The 23,987-nt window shown below is 39.2% G+C and overlaps 1 protein-coding gene and 1 long non-coding RNA gene across 2 annotated transcripts in view; one reads left to right on the top strand and one right to left on the bottom strand.

The window, feature by feature from the left end:
- Positions 1-23,987, bottom strand: part of LEKR1 (leucine, glutamate and lysine rich 1) — a 99,829-nt gene that overhangs the window by 14,298 nt on the left and 61,544 nt on the right. Inside the window, exons 8-10 of the mRNA XM_042460424.1 lie at positions 14,322-14,399; positions 12,574-12,777; positions 5,750-5,843 (exon numbers count right to left, since the gene is read on the bottom strand). Of these exons, the coding sequence (XP_042316358.1) occupies positions 5,750-5,843; positions 12,574-12,777; positions 14,322-14,399 (376 nt within the window). The remainder of the gene's footprint in view (positions 1-5,749; positions 5,844-12,573; positions 12,778-14,321; positions 14,400-23,987) is intronic.
- The window catches only part of LOC121926983, a 102,741-nt gene that overhangs the window by 54,784 nt on the left and 23,970 nt on the right, over positions 1-23,987 (top strand). The window lies entirely within an intron of this gene.

Here is a 23,987-nt window from a genome sequence, read left to right as displayed (position 1 = left end):
CAGCAACATGGAAATGTCTATATGATTCCATTTCTATATGTATAAATAACATTGATATTAGAAATATGCTCAGAATCTCCAGCAGTGATGCTGTCATGACAGGATTTTAGGGCAAAAGTTCAGAACAATTCCTCAGAATATGCTGAAGTGCTTCAGGTACAGCAGGGATGGTTTACCCTATTTGTAGTAAGTAAAATAAAATATATTACTATCTAAACCAGTGGTTCCCAACTGTGGAAGTTCCTTGCATTGTTGGGGGGTTGGGGGGCTGAAAGCTAAGAATATTTGTACAACTTTCTAACTGGCTGTGAATCACTTCTCTAAAGGCGCACACACATTTGACCCAGCAAGTCTATTAAATCCAATCTAAAATTATCCAACCGTACCACTGGTCTCTCTCTAATCCAACAGAATCTAAATCACAATTTTAACTCTGGAAGTTCTTTACTATTCAAGTAAATGGGAGCCTGTGCAAAACAATACAGGTTGAGTATGCCTTGTGTGAAAGACCATTTCGGATTTTTGATGTTTTCGGATTTTGGAATATTTGCATATACATAATGAGATATCTTGGAGATGAAACTAAAGGGTAAACATGACATTCATGGGTGGCTGAGATAGTGACACCTTTGCACCCATTCATTTGTGTTTCTAATACATCTTATACACATAGCTTGAATTGCAAACAATATTTTTAATTGTTTTGTACATGAAACAAAAGTTTGCACACACTCAACCATTAGAATGCAAAGGTGTCACTATCTCAGCCACCCATGAAAAAGGTTTTGAATTTTGGAGCATTTTGGATTTTCAGATAAAGGATACTCAACCTGTATTTGCAAAACATTTACAGAAAACTTTGATCTAAGAAGTTTAACACGGCATATATTTGGAAGGTTAACTGCTAGTTTTACTGTAGCCCATATTTTTATTTCAACTAATTGGAAATGTGCACACCTTGGCACATTCACAAGCTCTCATAATAATCTCATAAATATTTTTAACAAATGTAAACATCTTTTTCAGACATTATAACAAACAGCTCTCTGTTCTTGAAAAAGTAAGGAAGCCACAGCAATGCTACTCTGATATTCTACACTAGCCAACATTTTGTGAAATAGCTGTACTGAAAGTGAATCTATTATTGTTGCATGCTTTCAAGTCATTTCTGACTTACAGCAGTCCTAAGGCAAACCAGTGGGTTTCCATGGCCAAACAAGGATCTGAAGCCTAGTCTCTCAGGATCCTAGTTCAATGAACCATTACACCATGCTGGATCTTCTGCATGTGCCCGTAAAGACTATATAGAAATACACAAGCAAACAGATGAAGCATCTTGCGGTACACATTTTGTTAGGTTAAATGTCTCATCCAGAAAGTTTGCTTTTCTCATAGCCTGTGTCCATCCACTAAAGCTACATGGTTAGAAGTTCACTAAAAGTTTTAATGACTGCTAGGCATGATGGCTATATATTGTTACCAGTAATGTAGCTGGATATTTCTCATTTAGCTGCTGCAGTGCTATTGTTCTTCTTTCCTGCTTGTGGGCTTGCAGGCATTTGGTTAACCGCTATAGAAACAGAATAATGTTTTTTTATTTTGTATTTTTCCCGATCCAGCCAGCATGACTGTCTTTATCTTCCTATGCAGCCCCACCAGACTGTGGTCAACTATGATGATAAATTGTTTAAGGCATTAGCAGAGGAGTCAGAAGCATAAAGCTTCTAGATTACACTTTTTAGCCTGTAAAAATGTCTGAGCAACAACTATTTGTATAGATGCTTCCTCTAGGGGTGTGGTGTTTTTCTTTTTACCTGGGCAGCATATCCATCTAAGTAAAAAATGTACATCTTTGCTCCATAATAGACAAGTGTCTATTATGTCCTGAGAATACAGGTCAGGAATCGGCTTTAAATATTCTCAAAACAGGATCAACAGAAGATTAAAATAAATGTTGCTGCCAGTATTGGCATAGTTGGAAATGACTACAGGACGAAAACGTTTCCCTTTTAACCAACACCTGAAATCAGGGTAACTAATAACCACAATAATGAGCATCCTGAAAGATATTTCTCAATTATCTTATTCAAGTTGCATAGCAACAATTGATTTATATTCTTTCTAGAACATTTTATAACCCAATGCATTAAATACCAAAATACCACTTTCAGCAACTTAATGCTGACACAGACTTCCTCTCCATTTAACATGGATCAAAAGGGTTTTTTTTTTCTTTTTAAAAAGAGAACACATTATGCCTATGTAATGGCACAGTGACCCAAGAAAAAGGCAGAAACATCTCTTTGGTCTGATGAGAGCATTTTCAGAACACTTGACATTCAGCACATTTTAATAGCTGTTAGCAAATATGTAACTGCTGTCTCTTATTTGTATTAGTTCATTGCCCATTTTAAATGCCAAGCTGCACAACAGATTCTGATTGTGCAAACAGATTGACCTCATGCTAAAATTATATCCGGTATGTGAGAGAATAAGCTTGATATATTTATTAATTAACATTTAATAAATATTTAGATATTTATTAATAAAAAAACTAAAATCATGTTGAGTTTGTATATTTTGTCCAAACTCTTTGTAGAAAGGTATGAACATCTGAAAACCAGGTGTTCAAATCTTTAGGTTTAACGATAAAGCATTCTGACATTTAAGTAAGGTAAAGACTGCAGATGCCTCATTCCAGGCACCTGCAAAAAAAGTTAGAGAACATCAATCTGATATTCATATAATCTGATGTTTGTCTCTTAAAGAAATGCAGCTTCAACGAATGATACACATATGTACCACAGATAGATTCACATCACTGAAATACAAAGGGTTTAATGGAATCAGTTAAAAAATTCAGTTGGAAGCTAATTCATGAATAATGGAACTGATGCATCTGTGAATAGCTCAAAGAAGTTTTAAAAAATAATTCTGTCAAGTGTCTGATAGAGTTCCCCTCTTGTTTCTTGTAAAAGAGGTAGGCCTTGTGGAAAGTGAACACACCAAACGTAGCCCAGTGCTCACAGCTTAGAAGCTAGTTACGACTCTTAAAAGACATAAAGGATTACAGTAGCAGCTCTTGAGACTCACTAAATGCTACTGGATGCCTTTGTGCCTTTTTTATGGTAAAACAGACCAGTGCAGCCATCTGTTTAAACAGTTACAACTATTTACGAGTAGTTCTAACAACCTGTTACAATGAGTTACAAGCAATTTTGAGGTAATGAGGCTGTAAGCAAGAAACAGTGAAGTTATTTAAGTGGAATAACCACTAACAACTACTACTTACATCTGAAAGTTACTTTTTAAGGGTATTTTTGTGACATTTGGACAGGAATTTTTCAAGTTCATGCCATTCTCTGTCTTTTCCTCTCTCAAAAAAGCAACGAACAGAAAAGTAATGTAGAACAGGATGCCAAGTAATCTAATAATTACTTTCTAAACTTGATGGTGAGTAATGGCAATGGGTACTGTAAAACACTGTAGTATGTAACAGGGACAGAATACTTTGGTCTTTCCTTCTTTATGTTCTGAAAGTAAAAAAGCAGACTTTTTAAGGCAAGGCTTTACCTGAGAAAGGGCAAATCCAACCAGGCTATATAATTCCTGTAGTTGCAAATGCTTCAGCAACTTTATCACAGGGTGGAATATCACACTATTTTATATTAAATCAGTATGTCTATTAACATTACTTCTCAGAAAAATTTCCTTTTCTGGCCTCTAGTTCATACATTTTGTGTTATCGGTTCTCATAAAATGGAAGAGGTTAGGGGCTTCAGATGGCAGGACACCCAAACAGGAGAGGGCAGTGGCAACCTTTCCCAGCAGAAAGAGAGAGAATGTGAGGAAGAAGAAAAGACGCAGAGAGATGCTTATTTGTCAATTATTTCAATTTCTCTGAGGTTTTATGAAGCACAGTCCAAAATATGTTCACTCAGAAGTTAGCCCCACTGACTTCTATGGAAATTACATTCTTTTGCACTCGTAAAGGGTGTGACATTTCAGGTTCGGTCCATAAAGAATGAGTGTCTTGAGACACCTCTTTATATAATTCCTCAGGGAGTGCACATACTGACCCAGTAATCTCTGCAAACCTGCCATGCTGCCATCTCAAAATCATCATTCCCACTTACCTCTTGATTTGCTTCCTGCATCAATTCCTGAAACCGGTTCAGCAAACAGCGTGGTTCTCACTATGTTTGTGCCAGTTTCAAGAATCGGTGCAGGAAGTGACAGCTGTGGCTTCCCCACCATGTCTACCTCGTCCTTCCTGGCCATACCCGGGGCGAAGGAGACTCCGGGGCAGAAAGAGAGAGGCAGGCCGGGAGGATGGAGGGCTGAGGATGGGGCATGGAGGTATGGCCAGGAAAGCAGCTGCCAATGGGAACCAAGGCAGATTTGAATCCGATTCGATTCTGCTTGGTTCCCACTTGGGCTGAATCGATTTATTTCCAAATAAATCGATTCAGCCCAAAAAACACCCTATTTTACCAGTGTCTTTTTGACGTGGGTTAAATGGGTAAAAACCATGGCCCCCCCTTTCCGAATCACTTCAGGGATTCGAATTAAGTAGGAACCATCATGGTTTACACTGGATTGAGATCCAGTTTAAAATGTAGTGGGAACAACCGAGTTAGAAGAGATATCAAAGCATTCCCAACACATGGCCATCCAGCCTGTTTAAAAATCACTAAAGAAGGAGATTCCACCACTCTCTGAGGGACTGTGATCCGTTGTTGAACAGCTCTTACTATCAGCTGGGCTTTCTTAATGAGGCAGAATATCACAACATGGGAGGGGGAACAGAAGGATTGAAAAGCAAAATATCCCCCAGAAGATATTGAAGTTAAAACAACAACAACAAAAAGTAGTGTTTGAAAGAGCTAATAAAATGTGTGATAACTGACCATTATTGAAAGTTTCTTGAGTCATGTGAACTGCAAATGTAAAGGCAGGATCAACAGAAATAGATACAGTCAGCCTGCCCTATATGCGTGCTTCCCATTCGCAGACTTGAAGTCACGTGGATGGGAAGCCCAATTAAGATGAATGGTGTGCACACTGCGCTGCACACGAGAGTGCACCCCATTCATCTAAATGGGGCTTGAGCATGCGCGGAATTCACTTTCCGCACAGGGGGGGGGGTTTGGAACAGATCCCTCACATAAAGCAAGGATCCACTGTACCATGAATTTAATTCTATTTGGATTGTCTATGAGGATGCAGAAAATCAGCATTCAAATCTTGGGTTTTGGACCAAACCAGGCTATATTTATCACATGATACATTTATACTTTCTCAGAAATCCACTAAAAATGCAGATTCAAACATGCAGAAGTTGACACCTAGCCAGAGATTACAATATCTCAGTTAAACAGAAAACAAATAAAGACACGTTTGATGGAGGAAGATGAGTCTCATTTAGCTTACAGGATCTTGAGAAGTTACAGGCTTTGATTATGAGGATTCAAAGAGTAGTGCAAGTTTGATAGCCTTGCTTTTATGATTTTCTTCCAAGTTGTCATACGATGGTCTGAGAGTTCTATGGAGCCATGTGTCAGAATAACATTTAAAAACTAATTAATAAAAATACATACCGTAATATTCCATGGAGAATAATTTTACGTTTGGATAAAGAATGCTAAAGCACAGTAGTTCAGAAGCTATCAGGAAACTGAAACAGGACAACAGACTGAAGTTACAGAAAAGACATAAGCATGGTGATGACTTGAAATCCCAATATTACCTTTTCCTGCCAGCTCTTTTCATTCTGCACCTTCTGCCTCAGTGTTTCCTGCAGCTGCTCTGTTCTGCTCTGATGGGAAATCAACACAGATGCCCTAAACACAACAAAGTCCATGAATGAGATATTATATACAAAGAGGACACAGGAGGAAAAAAGCTCTAGATTACAAGATTTCTCTTCCAGATTACCATTCAGCCACAATATACAGACTCCTTTTAATTCATTTTGCTTGCTGCCAGTGCCACTGGATCAGTAATCCGGTTGGGGGAGGAGCATTTCTGTACTAATATAACTTAAAATACTAAAATGGCTGGCCTAAATTTTGTTGTATACCACTGAATATATAATATTTCAAATATATGGCTTTCTCGATACACTGGCATGAAATATTCCTATGAACATAAATGAACATGATTTGCAGTGCACGTCACAGGAAAAATAGTAATACAGTATTAAAGGGGGGGGGTGTTAAACATAGCTGTGTGCCACATGAGCAAAATTCCAAGAGACAGTTAGACAATATGTTTATTTATGATAATCCAGGGGCCCAGTAGGGGTGTTATCCAACCCTGTTTTAGCATTAGAAGCAATAACCAGTACTGAATGTATTACATCAATTAAATTAGATGCCTACATGAGAACTAATATACATGATCCATCTTATTGTATGATGGCCATCAATTAGCACATATAGAATGGACATGTAAATGCTCTTGTATTTGCAGGAACTCAGATTCTGTCACTGTTATGATTTGTTGTGAAAGTCAATATTATGCAGTTGTGACAGTTGTGAGCAGTAAGGTTTTTCTGATCAACATCACCTCTACCACAAATTTACAAAGTTGCCTCAGTCAAAACACTATTTCTCCATCTCTGTTTTCCTTCATTCACAATTTAGGAACAAACACACTGAATGGCCCTAAAGGATGGTTATAAGGAATTTCGAGATGCTTGATATAGTCCAAAACTAGAGATGGAAATATTCAAATTATGTGTTCTTCTTGTGTTCAGGAGCAATTACATGAGCAAAAATTATTTTCAAGATTACAATCCCCACCCCAATCATTTAGGTAATGCTGAAATACAAAATGTTCAGTAAATTATGGTCTGGGGAAAAATCAACCCAGTTAATGCTTAAATTCATTGAGGACAGCTCATGTAAAGTTTTCTTGGGGGAGGTACTGAAATTCTACAACAGTTCAGATACAGCTTTTAAAAAAGAGAGAAAGAGACATATTAGAGAACTGACTGGAAATATATTTTCTGAGAAATTTTAGCCCGTCTCTAAATTCAGGTTAGCCACTTTTGGAAAAAAGATGCTGAGCCAGACATTGGTCTGACTCAACACAGCACTTCTTATGTTCTAATGCAATTTAGATGTCAAGATGTAGACTGATTAATGACATGTCAAGGTCAATTCTGTTTGTCAGTCTGCTGATTTAATTGTAAGACTTCACCATTGGCTCAAATAGCAACGTATACAGGAGTGTTCATTCTGGATTATGGAGACTATGTCTACAGACCCTCTTGTCTAGTCATTCTGGCCCCAAGAATGACCATGGTATTCCCAGCATTATGGATGAAATGTGCAGAAGATTTTAACAACACTCATTTCTATAACCCTAGATCAGTCATGAGGACAGAAAAGAGATATACTGTACAACCAACAAAAGTCTGGTTACATGGCTATCATGTCCAGAAATCATAACCTATATTAAATTACAACTTAAAATTCTATCCACTTTAGCAAGCAGCATCAGTGCTTGGGCAAGCCACATCCTGGCTGGTGGAGTCTAAGAGCTAAAGTCCAAAAGTCCAGTGTAGTCTCTGCACTGACTGAGCCACATCATTCAGTCCTGATTTCAATGCCCTCCTAGTTCTTGTTTTTTACCTATAAAGCCCTATATGGCTAAAAGTCAGACCCACAAAAAAACTATGGATGCAGGCCATGAAGATCAAAGAAAAAAGTGCAAAGGCACGTTTAATGTTGAACATAAAGAAAACTAAAATAATGACCATCGAAGACTTTCACAAGTTCAACCTAGACAATGAAGAAATAGAAACAGTAAAAGAATTCCCATACCTGAGATCAAACATTGATAGAAATGGGGACTGCAGTCAGGAAATCAGAAGAAGATTAAGAATGGGGAGGGTCACTGTGAAAGAACTAGAAAGGAATCTAAAATGCAAAGACATAGAACTCAGTACAAAAGTTAGAATCATACAAGCCATTGTATTCCCTATTACCATGTATGGATGTGAGATCTGGACAGCTAAGAAAGATGATAGGGAGAAAATCAATTCACTCAAGATGTGGTGCTGGAGAAGAGTGCTGAGTATCCCATGGATAGTGAAAAGGACAACCAAATGCGTCTTAGAGCAGATTATGCCAGAAACCTCCCTGGAAGCCAAGATGGCCAAACTGAGGCAGTCATAGGCGGGTTACAAACCGCCATAAAGTACGCGCTCCGCGCATACTAGGGTTAGGATGGGCCGTATTAGGGTTAGGAAGGTTCTTACCTTTCTGACGGCCCTTCTTCCCAGTACGCGCGGAGCGCGTACTTTTCGCGGCGCCCATCCACATGGGCGGCGCCATTTTGACGTACTGGACGCTGTGCGTCCAGACGTGTCACGGCGGAAGTGACGTCGCGAGGGCGCACTCCACCCCTCGCGGCGCCACTTCCGCGTTCCAAAAAGGAGCGGCATTTCGCCGCTCCTTTTTTGCTGCGCAGGGAAGCCTCGCGGTCTGGCAGCTGGGGCTTCCCTACGCAGCGAATGGCGGCGGCGGGAAAACGGCCCCTTGAGGGCCGTTTGTAACCCGCCATAGTTTGGACATACCATGAAAAGGAAGGAAAGGTGGAGGGAAGTAGGAAGAGAGGAAGGCCACATGCCAGATGGATGGACAAGGAGGTCACAGGTATGGGGTTGCAGGACTTAAGTAGAGCAGTGGAGGACAGGGATGTCTCATCCATAGGGTTGCCATGAGTCGAGATTGACTTGAAGGCAATTAACAACAACAAAAAGATCTACCTCAGCCTCAGAGGAAGGCAAAGGCAAGTCCCCTCTGAACAAATCACAACAATTACTTATTTAAATTTTAAGCTACTTTCTTCTATGTGATTTGCAATTTTATCAACCAGGCCTAAAGAAGCCTGATGTAAAGAAATTGAGCAAATGCAGGTTCTCCTTGACAGATGAACCTGTATGTAGTTCCAGGCTTTAATTGCAGACTATTCATTCAGACCATGGCTGGTCACCATCTGTCAAAGTTTCACTTGTAATTTAACTTGTACATACTAATATTTTTAATGACCTACATGGAACTAATTTATATTGAGATGCCTAATAAATGGTCTTCTTGACTCTCACTGAGTGGTGTGGATCAAAGGGGCTATCTTTCCTGAAGCTATCCAACAAGAACCAGACTGCAACCATTTTGGTAAGTTAAAAAAAATCAAGATTAACATGTGGAGTCCAGTGCTTCTTGGACCTCCTGTCTACCACTAGACAGCTGAAAGTTAAAATGTGTTGAGATTTGTGGGTTTTCTAAGTCAAAATAGTGAAGCAAATATGTTTGTGTATATCAGGGGTAGGCAACCTGCGGCCCGCGGGCCGGATCCGGCCCGGTGAGGCCTTGGGACCGGCCCCAGCCCAGTCCTGCCGCCGATTGCCGCCAGGGCCTTTGGGGGGCAATTGTCTATAGAAGCCTCAGAAACATGTATTTATATTAACATTTTTTTTAAAATCAGCAAATTTTTTCACATGTCCTCCATTTTTTTAAACAAAGTGTCCTCCATTTGAAAATTTTGTCCCACATTTGTCCCGGTTTATTTATATATTTAATTTTTTAAAAATTATTTAAATATTTATTTTTTGACTCCGGCCCCCCAGTTGTCTGAGGAACAGTAACCTGGCCCCCAGCTCAAAAAGGTTGCCCACCCCTGGTGTATATGATTAGGACTCTGACTCTGATGGAATAAGCCATCTTTTCCCAAGCACCAGTTCCCTAATTTAAATTCCACATACCTGAAAGCTGTTCTTTGCCCCACAGGCAAAACCTATAGATACCTATATATTTCTTCCTGGGGGTCAAATGCAGGTTTATTTTATTTTAATGGCATCCTGTCTTTCTTCCCAGGTAGTATCTTACAGCAAAGTATCTTACAGCATATTAAAATGTCTAATTAAAGCACAATACATTATAAATATATAATTATACATTAATTTAAAACAATCATTAAATAATTGTAAAACATAATCTTGATAAATACATTAAACCATTAAAAATTCAGCATGTCCATTTAAGTCCTGTTTGCTATTGAGGGTCCGCCTAATGAAAAGACCTTTGACTATCAGCAGAAAGAGAAGCAGGCCTAATCCCCACAATTTAGATTGTGGAAAGGAGCCAGGGAAAGGATTAACCTCCTCTTCCCAACACTGCAACTCCATTCTGATCCTCCCTGCTGCTAAAAAGTTGAAGATGTAATCACGTTTGCTGGCAGTTCATCTTTATCTAAATCCCAGCCCTTCTAATGTAACCCACATTGTGAATCCCCTTGGAGCAGACAAGTAGTAGTACTGCTAGTCCTGAGTTTAATAAATTGGCAACATTCTTCCACTTTTTCACAATTAAATAACTTTACAAACTAAAAGAGTGAGTGAACTAAAGAACCTGGGGCAGAGCTCTCATTGTTTTTCATTGTCAGTGGATGCAAAATTAATTCTGCTTTAATAAGTGCCATGTATTACCATAACAAGTTGCAGAACTGCCATGCCACACAATTTAGGTGAATGTGGTCCACTTCAAAGGTTAACAGTTTTCTTCTAAACAAGGTTGTGAAAGAATATGTGGTCAAATTCATGTGGAAAGCTCTTCTACCAGTTAATAGTAACTTCATAGATTAAGGGAGCCTGAATCCTATTGATAGTCCTATCTAGAGTAAACCAATGACAATACAAACCCAGACCCCCTTCATGGATACCAACATTTGTGAATACTCAAGTCCCATTGTCCAAGGGGAAGAGGGAGGGAGGGAGGGAGGGAGGGAGGGAGGGCATTGTCCCTAATGGTGCAGCTGCGTGCATGTGCTGCCACTGTGGACGGTGTGGGCTTGCCATCCGCGAATGATCGAAACCGCAAATGGCAAGCCCACAGATACCGAGGGACGACTGTATTAATGTATTGTTCAGGGACAAGCCAATATTTATGTAAATCCTATTGATTCAGTGAGTCTACTCTAGCTGGGCCTAACAACAGGATTCATGCACAAGAGTTCTGCAATTTTCTAAATATACAGTATTGCAAAATTTTATTCAGGAAAACCCTGGCAGCACAAGAGTTAAATTCTCCACTGAGTTTCTCAGAAGAAAAAAAAGGACTGAAATGAAATGAAAGATCTCTACAGTGAGGTTAGCTTGTCCACATGGCAGCTTCCACGTGAGGACAGAATTCCCACATGTATAACAACTTCCACTCACTGTTAAGTCAGAAACAGTTTTGCATGTACAGCGTTACATTTATATACCTAACCCAATATTGCAGCTTTGGAGGCCCTGACTTAAAAACATAGCTTTAAAAAAAACATCAAACTAAAATTTTGTAATAATTCTGTACAAATTAGATATTCCTTGAATGTTTTTAGTGATTATTGGCTGTCTGTTTTAAGTAAACTGAAAATACCTGCTGTATAAGTGACTCCAATGGGCATACTGGATTCAGCTGTGACTTTTGCCTCTGAATAAATCTTGCCAAGAAAACTTGATAGGTTCGCCTTAGGACCACCAAAAGTCAGAAATGACTTGAAGGCACACAACAACAATAGCAATTGAAAATGCCACTTACCGCAGAGTCAGCAAACGTCTCTCATAGGATAGCATGTTTAGAAAAATATGTAGGATACAAGGTCACATGCTGCAATATTTTTTTCAGTAAAAAAGAGATGAAGTTGATTGTGACAGAAACACAATTCTCAAAACTGAAACAGATATAATTATGGAAGTCTTGAACTCAGCTGAAATCTCGTTAGCCTTGAATGCACATCAGCAATATAGGGAGTGCTACTGACCCATCCTTTAAGCTATCAGTACTCTTCAGTGAGATCTGGAGAGCAGTAAATGATACTGCTCCTGAGTAGCAATTACGATTGTGAAGTCCCCATTTCTTTACTAGAAGTGATGCTAGGAGATAGGATGAAAATATATGCCTCTCTCCTTTCTGAGGGATAGACATGAATCTTCCTTCCCCACAGATTGCTTTTAAATCTTGGGCAGTAGTATTTGTTGGCTTCTGCCCCACCTTACCGCTCACTGCAGTGAGCTGTTGTAAAGGCTACCAGAAAAATGTATATCAAGCACTTCGAACATTTTACATGCTATATCAAGCTCAAATAAATGAGTTACTACCCCAGTCCAGAGAAAATTGATCACACTTATGTTCCACTACAAACAAATGAGACGTGTTACTTGTAACTATCCTCTACCATTGAATTTAAGGAGACAAATAAGATTAAATTTCTCTGGACACGGATCATAATTTCTGTTATAGACATTATGTACTTAAAGACATACTAAGGAATAAGCCCTGCTGAGTTCAGTGTGACTCTTCCTGGGTAAAAATTCTTAGGACTGCACTAAAAATACTGTTTTCTTCGTTAAAATGTCATCTTTTCCCTCTGCCTAGGAATATACTGTGCTCTGTAATGATTTATTTTGGGTGTGGAGAACTGCAAAGAGTCAACTTGTAGTTCAACGACATTCTCAAAAAGAGAATCTAGGCAGAACATCCTGTCCTGTAACGCCATGCATGACAAGTCATTTCTGATTACCTTTCTTGCTTAAGCATTACCACTTCTTCCTCTCGCTGCCTGAGAAGATTCTTAATTGTTTCCAGTTCACTTTCCAAATGGCTGGTTCGTTTCTTAAGGTCTTCCTCTTTCTGCTCTTTCTCAATCATTTCTTCCTGTAAACGGCAGCATGCTTGTTGGCAGGCAAGCAAAGATTGTTCTCGTTCTGTCAGAGCATGATTAAACCTAAAAGCAAAAATGACCACACTTCCTAACGGCAACATTAAGTATGTATCTATAAACACTTATCATTACATGCACTTTACAGTAAATCTAAGTATTATGCAAAGTATTTAAGTGAAACCAGTGTTCTATGAAAGGTGACAGGAGTGTGACTTGAAAACAACATCATCATCAATAATAAGAATAATACTACAGTATACAGTAGGCCCTTATTATACACGGACTTTTTATACACGGATTCAAGCATCCACGGTTTGAAAATGTTCCAAAAAAGTATAAATTTCAAATATCAAACCTTGATTTTCCATTTTTTTTTATAATGGGTACCATTTTGCTATGTCATTATATTTAATGGGACTTGGAACCAAACCCCAGCGTATAACAAGGGTCCACTGTACTTTTTAAAAATGTCACTACAACTGAAAAAAAATAATACACCTGATTGTTAACAGATTCAGTGTGTAAAAATGACAGAAATAAGGGAGAAGAAATGCAACATAAACAGGAAAATGGAAGAACAAATGAAGTGTTTTTTTTTTAAAAAAATGGAAAAACCATCCCTATGGAAAAACAGGGTATGCATGTGATAAATGAATAAAGAAACCAAAATAACAAACGCAAGAAGGAAAAAAACAAAAAAGGTGGAAAATGATTGTGCAAAATCATTATTTAAATTAGGGGTTCCCAATTTTGTGTGCCCAGATGTTGTTGGTATTTCAAGCCCCACCATGACCAATAGTCAGAATCTGTGAATTGTCCAAAAACATCCAGATACCTAAATTTGGGAACCACTGGTTTAAACAGAAAGATCTGATTCTCTATGGCAGGATACAGACCAGCCAAAAAGGGCGGTCTGCTGCCGCAATTTCCGCCGGCAGAAAGCCTCAGCTGCCAAATGGTGAGGCTTCCTGGCGGTGAAAAAAGAACCCGCAAAAAGCGGGTTCTTTTTGTGTCATGTTTGTGACACCCGAGTACGCAAATGGCGCACTCAGGACGTCACAAGTGCAATGCGGCATGCAGACACGCTATGCGTCCGTCACGCCAAAATGGCAGCGCCCATGTGTACAGGGCGCTGCCATTTTGACGCCCCTGTTACGTGCTAGGGGTAAGGCCAATATGGACGGTGAATCCTCGGCCAACCCCTACCATGTGACAAGGGCGCCGTATCTGCCGGTCTGTACAGCGCCTATGTTTCAGAACAAAATCTGAGCAATGTTGCCAATTTCTGGGAAGATTCTGGGAAATTCAGCCTTCAGGGAAATTCAACCTTCCCACCCAAAAAACCCAGCCAAAAATACCTTTCCGTCCAAAGAAAACCTCCCGACATACTTCCCATCCGGGAAGTCCTGCCCCCTTTAGCCTTCCCATAGTGCCTTGCGCCCCCGACCTGGAAGTTCCGCCCCTCACCCGGAAGTCCTGCCCTCACCCCAGAAGTCCCACCCCCATTCCAAGAAATTAGGGGGCATTCTGGGAAGCCAATCGGGGAATTTCCTTGAAAGGTGATTGGCAACACTGCATTGGAGTCTACACACAGCTGTTAATCATACCGAGATTCAGACGTTCCAATCTCATAAACTAGTTTCTGGAGTTTGCTTTGATGGTCTTCAACTTCTTTTGACTTCTTTCTAGAACACAGAAATCTGGATTATAAATCTACTGGCCTTTGGAAACCAACAAAACCTTTGTTATATGAGGGGTTTACATTTGTTTACTTCTAATTCTTTTGAGAAAACCTCCTGTTTTGTCTTTAGCAAAATAAAACACTTCTAAATGTTTTAATGCAGAATTATGTCACCTATTTAGCTAATAATGGAAAATTATTAAAATTGTGTTCTACACACACATCAAGAGTACTTCTGGATCCATCTCTACGTTTGTCATCTCAAGTGGATGCGACGGCCAGAAGTGCTTGGTACCAACTTCGGTTGATATGCCAACTGCGACCCTACCTCGACCGAAAGGACCTTGAAGCTGTAGTACACGCTCTGGTAATCTCTCATCTTGATTTCTGTAACACGCTCTACTTGGGCTACCCTTGTATCAAGTTCGGAAGCTTCAATTAGTGCAAAATGCGGCAGCCAGGTTGGTCACTAACTCTTCCAGGATTTGACCACATAACACCGATTTTGAAAGATCTACACTGGCTCCCAATTAGCTTCCAGGCACAGTACAAGGTGTTGGTTATTACCTTTAAAGCCCTACATGGCTTGGGTCTGGGTTACTTACGGGACCGCATCTCCCTATACAATCTGCCTCGCACTCTTAGGACAAGTGGGAAGAACTTGTTGGAGACACCAGCATCCAAATATGTGTCTACTTCCCTAAAGGCATTCAGTATAGCTGCCCCCAGACTTTGGAATGGTCTCCCAGAGGAGACTTGTCTTGTCACATCCCTAAAAATCTTTAAGAAGGTGATAAAGAGAGAACTCTTTCGCCGCGCTTATCCTCCTGAACCTTTATGAAGATATGAGCCTAGCCCCCCCCCCTTCCCCCCCCCCCGTGTCTGACTGCTATTATGGTTTTAGCTCCTTATGTTTTATATTTTTATGTTTTTATTCATCTAACTGTGGTTTTACTGTAATTGTAATTGTAATTTTAACTTGTGATCCCGCTTCAATCCATCAGGAGAGGCGGGAAGATAGAAATAAAAACTATTCTTATTATTATTATTATTATTATTATTATTATTAAATCTCATCAGGTTAACTGGAAGCAGTTTTAACACTGCGAAATCGAAGGCTTTCATAGCCGGCATCCAAAGTTTTTTGTGGGTTTTTCAGGCTATGTGGCCATGTTCTAGAAGAGTTTATTGCTGATGTTTCACCAGCATCGGTGGCTGGCATCTTCAGAAAATGCTGACCTGGAAGAGAGTGGGTATACAGTGCACCCTTGACTTACGTGGGGGGTCCGTTCCGGACCCCCCTGTGTAAGGCGAATTCCGCCTATGCTTGAGCCCCATTCACTTGAATGGGGCTCGTGTGTGTGGTGGCATGGCACACGCGCACCATTGGCAAGTGTCCCATTCATCTGAATGGGATGCGCGCCCCTTGCACCCCACACGCTCCTGCATGGCTTGAGCATGTACACTCAAAGCCGTGTATAATGCGGGCACACTGTGTGTGTGTATATATATATATAAATACACACACACACACACACACACACACACACTGTGTGACCCTGGGTAAGGAGGAGTAATTCCCATGTTAATCTATGTACTGTTCTGTTGTTGATGGCTGGGCTTCAGGATGCGAAACGTCAGGAATAAACTCTTCTAGAACATAGCCACATAGCCCCAAAAACCCACAAAAAACTATAGTTTTAACACTGTTTAGACTAACCAATTTATCTCAGCATAAGCTTTCATGGACTCCAGCTCATTTTTGAGATGCCATCAAAGCAGCAGACTGGAGTCCATGAAAACTTATGGTGAAATAAATTGATTAATATTTAAAATGCCATAGGGTTCCTTCCTTCTTTTTATACTGAAACAGACTAATAATGTTTCTGAATTAAATGGGGCTTAGTTTTGAACAGACATGTACAGCAATGCACTCTGTGTTTTTCTTTATATCTGCAACCACAATGATTTTGCAATTTATTGTCTGCACCTGTCTCCTTAATTTATGCAATAACCAGGGGCAATTTCATATGACACATTTATAGCACTATTATTCCACTTTAACTGACACAGCAACATCCTATGGAATCCCAAGATTTACAGTTTAGGGAAGAGGTATTTGGAACACTCAGCCAAAGCTCTAGTATCTCACCAAACTAGTACCCCCAGGATTCCACAGGATGTTGCCATGTCAGTTAAAGGGGAATAATAGTACTATAAATGAGAAGGGACCTAGCTAATGTTGCGGTGTACCTTCATGCCATTTCTGAATTAGGTAAACCTATCTCAGAGTTTTAATGGCAGAATTTGGTCAAAGGGGTTTGCCTTTGTTTTCCTCTGAGGTTGAGAGTGTGTGACTTGTCCAAGGTCATCCAATGAGCTTTCATGGGCAAGCAGGGATTCGAACCCTCTCAGTGCCTAGTCCAATGTCACAACAAGGCAATACTCCCCCCCAAAAAGCAAAGGAACTAAAATATGTTATTGAAAAGTGAAAGGAAAGATGATAGAATAATATATACAGTATTAGTGACTGACTTCTTTCTTACTGGCCTTACCATGTGGTGGAGAGGTCTTGCCTTGCCAAAGGAACACATTTATTTAGTAGTAGGGACAAGAAAAAAGGCATTTTCAGTGTCAGTAACCAGAGAACACTATATTCCATGAGGTATGGTTATTCATCTTCCTCTCTAGCTGTCTCATGTGTTTAGGTGACATTCTTCTTAAATGCTTAAATCTGGAAGATTTTTGCCTTCCTAGGAAGATGCTGTAGGGGACAGATTTCTCTTTTAAATGCTGAATCTGTCTCTGTTTTATATTGTTTGCATTGCTGTTTTATGAAGACTCGTGATATTTTAATGGTTGTAAGTTGACTGAACTATATTGGAAAGACAAGATAGCAAATATTCAAATAGGCAAAAATTAGATTCAGATATGAATGATGGGTAGAAAAAGGATAAGGAATATTTTCCTATACCTATCTATGGCCATACTGTCAAGCCTCTAGAACAGTGGTGGCGAACCTATGGCATGAGTGCCAGAAGTAGCGCTCAGAGCCCTCTCTGTGGACACACACACCATCACCTCAGCACAGAGTTTGCCAGAGTTTGTTACTAGACAGTCAGAGGGACATAGCACTTTGTGATAAATAAGTGGGTTTGGAGTTGCAGTTTGGGCACTTAGTCTCTAAAACGTTTGCCATCACTGCTCTTGAATTCCAGCAGCTACCATTTTCCTACTTTTTTTCTAGGTATGCCTCTCCTGGGTATTTTTGCTGACAAGCTTTGTCTTTTCTGACCGTAAGTGAGTAGGTTGGGGAATGGGGTAAAGAATCACTACAGATCTCTATGTCTGGACTGATTTGAATCAGAATGGTTCAGAATAACTAATCATTTGCCTCAATATTGCAAAAACCTTATCCAGAATCCATATCATTTCTGACAGGTGAGGCAGAATGAGGACTAAATGATTACTCCTCTCATGCAGAAAGAGAGAGATGTTACATCAGTGCATGCAAGGGCAAAAAAAATCAGTATTTATATAAATGTGTGGAGCTTAAACTTGCACTAGTATAGGTTTTGTAATTACCGAGGCAAAATTCAAGCTTGAAAAATATTCCGGTATGTACACTTGCTAGCATAACCCTCCCAACATATAATATTTGATTTTTAAAAACTGAACTTCACAGATCCAGCAAGCAAAAGCCTAGAAACTGGGTAAGGATGAGAGTAAGGGCAAGAAAGACTAGAAGCAGGGTGAGTATAATGAGGAAAACTTTAAGAACAGAAAGAAAAAAGTTATTATTATCAAAGTGGAAAAAACAATGCAGACAAGTACTGTATATACTCATGTATAAGTCTAGAAATTTAGGTGAAAGAATTGATTTTAAAAATGAATCAGCTTATCCACGGATCAATGTAAGTACTGTACTTTAAGTCACACACACACACACACTGGTGAAAGACAAGAGTTTAATCTGCCCTGGAAGGACCGACCCCATTCTACTCTCTCATCCATCCAGCCTTTAGTATCAGCACGAATAATTATGCCTGCTGCTGTTTTATAAGTTCTTTGGCATTGTTTTCCTTTGCCTTGTCCTTTACATCCTTTATTACATGCCCCTAAGTTTTATCCTCAACTTATCTACAGGTCATATCAAAATCCATAATTTTGGCCCCCAAACCACCCCTCAACTTATGAAGTCAACTTATAGTTGAGTATATACGTAAGTCTTTCTAATAGAGACCTCTAAGCAAAAAGAAATGGATCCAAAGCATGACTTTTTACAAACAAGATGAATAATCATACTTGGGAAATCCTGAATTTTGCATACACAGAACAAAAGTCTTTTAAAAGCAGAAAAATTGGGAAAATATCTCCTCTAAGGGGTTGTCCACATGGGCCAAAAGGTCAGGTTCCCCCCAGCCTCGCAATGTCCTGTTTGGACTATACAGATCAAACCAGGGGATAGGATCAGGCTCAATCCTTCAAGATGTGGATCCGGCCCAATTGTAGGGCAAAAAGGGCTTTAACATGGGTAAAATTAACTCGCCATTTGGAAAATGAAACTGCCATTCTCGGAAACTCCATGGCAAACCATGGCTGTCCTGACAGCCCCAGGCACCCCTTACCTCCATCATTGGTACTGCACATGAGCTCCCCCTTTTCACATTCTAGCTCACATCACGAGTCACTGACAACTTGCACTCTCCCCAAATTTGAGAAGCACTTAGTGTTTGAGCCAGACAATGCTAAATTCATTGGAACATGGGGTTCTCTTTACCAGGTGGATAGAGCCTTCTGGTAGGGAGAATCAATAAGGAAAAGGGGAGAAGAGGATAATATGCCCAGGTCTCAGCCTAAAGTATTCTGGGGTGGGAGCATGTAAAAGTTACAATAGGCCACATATTACACTATCATGATATTTGATGTGGAGGAAAGGAGACTCTGGAAAATAGCAGTAAGCATGGAAGGGCTCTGTTGATTTGTCTTCCAGATGGGAATCAGAAGATATTAGTAGATATGAATTTAGAAAATGAAGTAAAAGAATCAGGGCCATGCCAAAAGAGTATTTCAATCTTCTGTTCAATTTCAGTGTTTTAAAATACAGAAGACTGTAAATTGAGCTCATTTACAATATACGAATCTATCTGTATTTTCTTATCTTAAAGAAATAGTAGAGAAAATGGGAACTTCAAATTGAAGCACCTCACTCTCCTTTGAAGTTTTCAGGTATTGGCAAGTACATGATCAGGTGAATGATCTGCTGCCTACGTTAAACTGAGGCAACATATATTCTCACTTTAGTTTAAACACAGCATGCAATCATTTACCATGCACTAGCAACCACAAAATATTGGATTGGTAGTGCTGGTTTTTCAGTAAGGCCAGAATGAAACAGTGACCACTGTAACAATTCAGATTATGCTGACTGGAAACTCAAAGAAATTTATCATTATTATAACATTACTTGACTATAATAACTGTAGCTCATCTTTTCATTTAGATTTAAACTGAGACACCACACATTATTTTGCAAAATTAGACATAGAATATATTAACATCTAAAAATTCATTTAGAAACTCATTACTGTACATTTAGTACATGTACTTCACCATGTTTTTTCATTTACTACAATTAATATATTTAGAATGCTTAGCAACCATGTATTGTGTAGTTATGGTAATTTTTTTAAAAATGTGACTAATGCATTAATGCCATAAAGAAACACACAACATACTTGCACACTATGAAAAATAGTGGTTTCTGTCATTTTGATGACTGATAAAATTCACTACTATGAATATTGTGTGTATTGTGTGTATCTCACTCTTGAATTTGTTAAAAGCCCAACAAGAACTTATTAATGTTCAAATATTAGCTGGGGCTATGGTGCTAAAACTGTAGCTCCAGTTGTAAAGCAATTGCACTATATTTGAAGGTCCCAGTTTCATCCCTAGCATCTCCAGGAATGCCTGGAAAGCCCCTTACCTGAATCTGTGGACTGCCCTGACAGTGTCAATCAGGCTGAACTAGATTGATCATGATCCTACACAGTAGCAGGTAGGCAGCTGCCATGAAGCCAGTATCCATGCACAAAGCTCATGAGTTTTATAGTGAAAGGTAATGCCCCTCTCTCTTGTACGATTACTTTGCTCCCTGGGTGTTAGATATTTCTTTCTTAGGCAAGAACAAATAAATATTCTGTGAGATAGTCACTGAAAATTATACAGTCTTTTGAAGACTACCCTATATACCTGTTTTTATGTGGTGACTCTTTGGTTATTCCAAAATTTATATAGCAATCAGAAGAGGCATAATAATATTAAGAGATTGCAAGACTTCTTGAAACATCAGACATCACTGTTCTTTACGGAAGAGGAAAATCTTAAAATAAAAACGAGGGACTACAGAAGAAGTATCTAGAGCTACAAAAATTGAAAATTAATAAATTCCCCAGACCTGCTGGTCTCTCTGCTATATATTATAAAAAAATGGAGGAGGTGCTGGTTGGCCTTTGAAAGATACTATTAATGACATTTTGTTAATGGCCTACCTGAACAATGGAAGATGCCTTGTTGTATTAATCCCAAAAATGTCAATATTAAAGAGGATATAGACAACTTTAGGCCTATTTCATTGACCACCGTGGACTATAAGATATATACAAGCATATGGCCGATAGAATAAGGAGGACACTAGCTAACCATATCCATGAGGATCAATGTGGGTTTTTGCCCAATCGCCATGGAAAGGACAACCTAAGAATTGTGCTGAATATAATGAACCTTGTGTGAAACCATTGTGTAAGAAGCTGGCATTGTTATTGGTGGACCAAGAGAGGCCTTTGATAGGATACACTGGAGTTTTCTGAAAGAATTACAAGACAGATGAATTTGGGCAACAATCTCTAACATGGATATCTGCTATATATAGTCATCAAAGGCGGCGCAGCTCTTAGTTAATGGCGAGAAAACAGATTATTTTAACATCGAGCGTGAACGAGACAGGGTTGCCCTTGTCACCACTTCTGTTTATGCAGCATTTGAGTTCTAATGAACAATATTAGGTTCAACGATGACATCAGGGATATGTATTGAGAAAAACACTCTTTTAAAGCAAGAGCATTTGCGGACGATCTTATTTGCTTTCTGAGGATCCAGTTCATTACTTGCCAGCTTTAAATAGTACAATGCAGTCGTTTACGGAATTTTCTGGGTTGAAGGTCAATCAGAGTAAGTCCAATTACTAACTAAAAACAGGATAAATCAGAACATTGAACTAAGCAAAATTCAGGTTACAAAGTTGTTAGCAAGGCCAAGTATTTAGATTATTTAACTAGCAAGAACATTGATTTGTTTCAGAATAATTATGGTGCTATGGGAGATGTTTAAAAAGATATGATAACGTGGTCGAAGTTACACTCTCCCTTTACGGGAGAATAGCGACCTTGAAGATGAATTCCTTCCTCGGTTTTATTTTGTTTCAAAACCTTCGTGATCGCTGATAGAAAATATTTTGCCTTATGGCAAAAAGAGTTTCTAAATTTCTTTGGGAGGGAAGCGGGCTAGAGTGGATGGAAATTACTACCGATGAAGTTTTCGAGGAGGATGTGCGTTGCCTAATTTTGAACTGTATTATTTGCTTCATGTTTACGCTGGATTGAAAACTGGGTCAAGTTACAGAATGAAAGGCTAATGGCTTTGGAATGTGTAGATCTGAGGTTTGGATTCATGCCTATCTTTGGTATGACAAAGTTAAAGAACATAAGGGATTTAAACACCATTTTTGAGGAACGCCCTCCTTTTTGTTTGGGACAAGGTTAGGATATTTTCTATACTGGCTTACCTCAATGGGTGTCTACTCAAGAAGCCCTCTTTAGAGAACTAGAGATTATAAGAATTCATGGCTGACTATAAAGATCTGATCTTTTGGAGACCTGATAATATTGTGTCATTGAAACAGAGGGAAGCTATCCTTGTAGATGTCATGAATTGACTGGTATTTATATTTCCAGCTTGCAGATAGATTTGAGTAGACTTAAATTGAAAGGTTTCAATAAGGACATAATGAACTGGATAAGGTTCTGTTGGATATAAAGGGAAGGGCATCTCTCACAATATTACAAAATCTTAAAGAGAGACAGTTGGAGGGATGAAACTGTCAACACTCGATGTTAAGTGGTCCAGGACCTACAGAGACCTATTGACTTGAACACTGGGAGGGTCTTGGAAAGATACAAAAAGATTTACAGTTTGTCAAACTATAGGAGAATTATACTAAAATGCTTTTCAGATGGTATATGACGCCTGTAAAGATTAAAAAATCTATAAAACTGCAAGTAACGCCTGCTGGAAATGTGGGAAGAGGAGGGCTCTTTTTCCACCTTTGTGGGATTGTAAGATGGCTAGAAAGTTTTGGGGGAGCTAACATAGATTATGCAAACATTCTCCCGGTAGATATACATTGGATCCTCGTATTTTTTGTTAAATTGATTTGTATACTGGATGACCCGGAGGTAAGGGAGATGTCGTTTATTCTTATATGGTAACATTGGGTCGAATTATCTATGCACATTGGAAAAGGAGAAATCCCTGGGAAGATGTTTGGTTAATTAAACTGAGAGAAGCTAGGAAATGGATATGTTGACAGAGAGCTTTGAGGAACAAGATATGAAGATAGTAAATAAGAGATGGAAATGTCTGGATATATATTGTGGGCTAGATACCATAGATATGGCACGGCATTTCAATATATTGATTGTTCTGGATGAGTTAGATTATAGGCCTTTATTACTCTGAGGATGCCAACTTGATAACAAACTTGATAACAACAGGCTAAACAAAAGCTAAGAAATTCAAGCTGGATGTGGTGGAATTAGTATATGTTAAGATAGCTAAGTACCAGAATGGGTGTTGGAAGTACTTGAAGAGATTTAACGGTAATGAATAAGTATGTATGTTTAATGTATTCGTGTTTTGTGTTGTAATATGTTTGTATTGTATTTGTTCGGTATTCATATTTGTATATTGTATATATCATATTTTTGTGTAATAAAAATTAAAAATAAAAAAAAATTTACAGTCTTTGAAGACACCTATATACCTGTTTTATGTGGTGACTCTTTGGCACCATTTTCTGGGGGCTTTCCCCACTGAGTGAAAACTGAGAGGGAAGGAGAAAGTATTAGACTGGTGGAGCGAGCTTGGCTGATTTTGTTGATCTGGGCATGAACAAGAGGATGTCTCAGGAAAAGAGGGGTGGTGGTGGTGCAGAGTCTGTTTATCTGCTACTTTTTATTTTATTTTATTTGCAGAGGAAAATGTTTATGTGGCTCCTGGAGCTGAGAGCCCACATAAGGGGAGGAGGGGGAAAGGAAAGGAGCCTCTGGTACCATAGTGAGTTGGGGCACTCCTGCCAAAAAGCTAATGAAAAAAATGAGACTCTAGGCAGGTTCGTTTGCAAAGGTGTCCAATGTGCAGAGGGAATGATGTACAAAGCAGCAGCGGAATGAGATAAAACTCCTGGATTCTGAGGACAGCACTTCCCCTCAAAGAAAAACGTGAAGGTGGGAAGTGCGGAGGACATAGCATC

The sequence above is a fragment of the Sceloporus undulatus genome, chromosome 3, assembly GCF_019175285.1.
Source record: "Sceloporus undulatus isolate JIND9_A2432 ecotype Alabama chromosome 3, SceUnd_v1.1, whole genome shotgun sequence".
NCBI classification, from domain to species: Eukaryota; Metazoa; Chordata; class Lepidosauria; order Squamata; family Phrynosomatidae; genus Sceloporus; species Sceloporus undulatus.
This window is presented reverse-complemented; position numbering and strand designations above follow the sequence as displayed.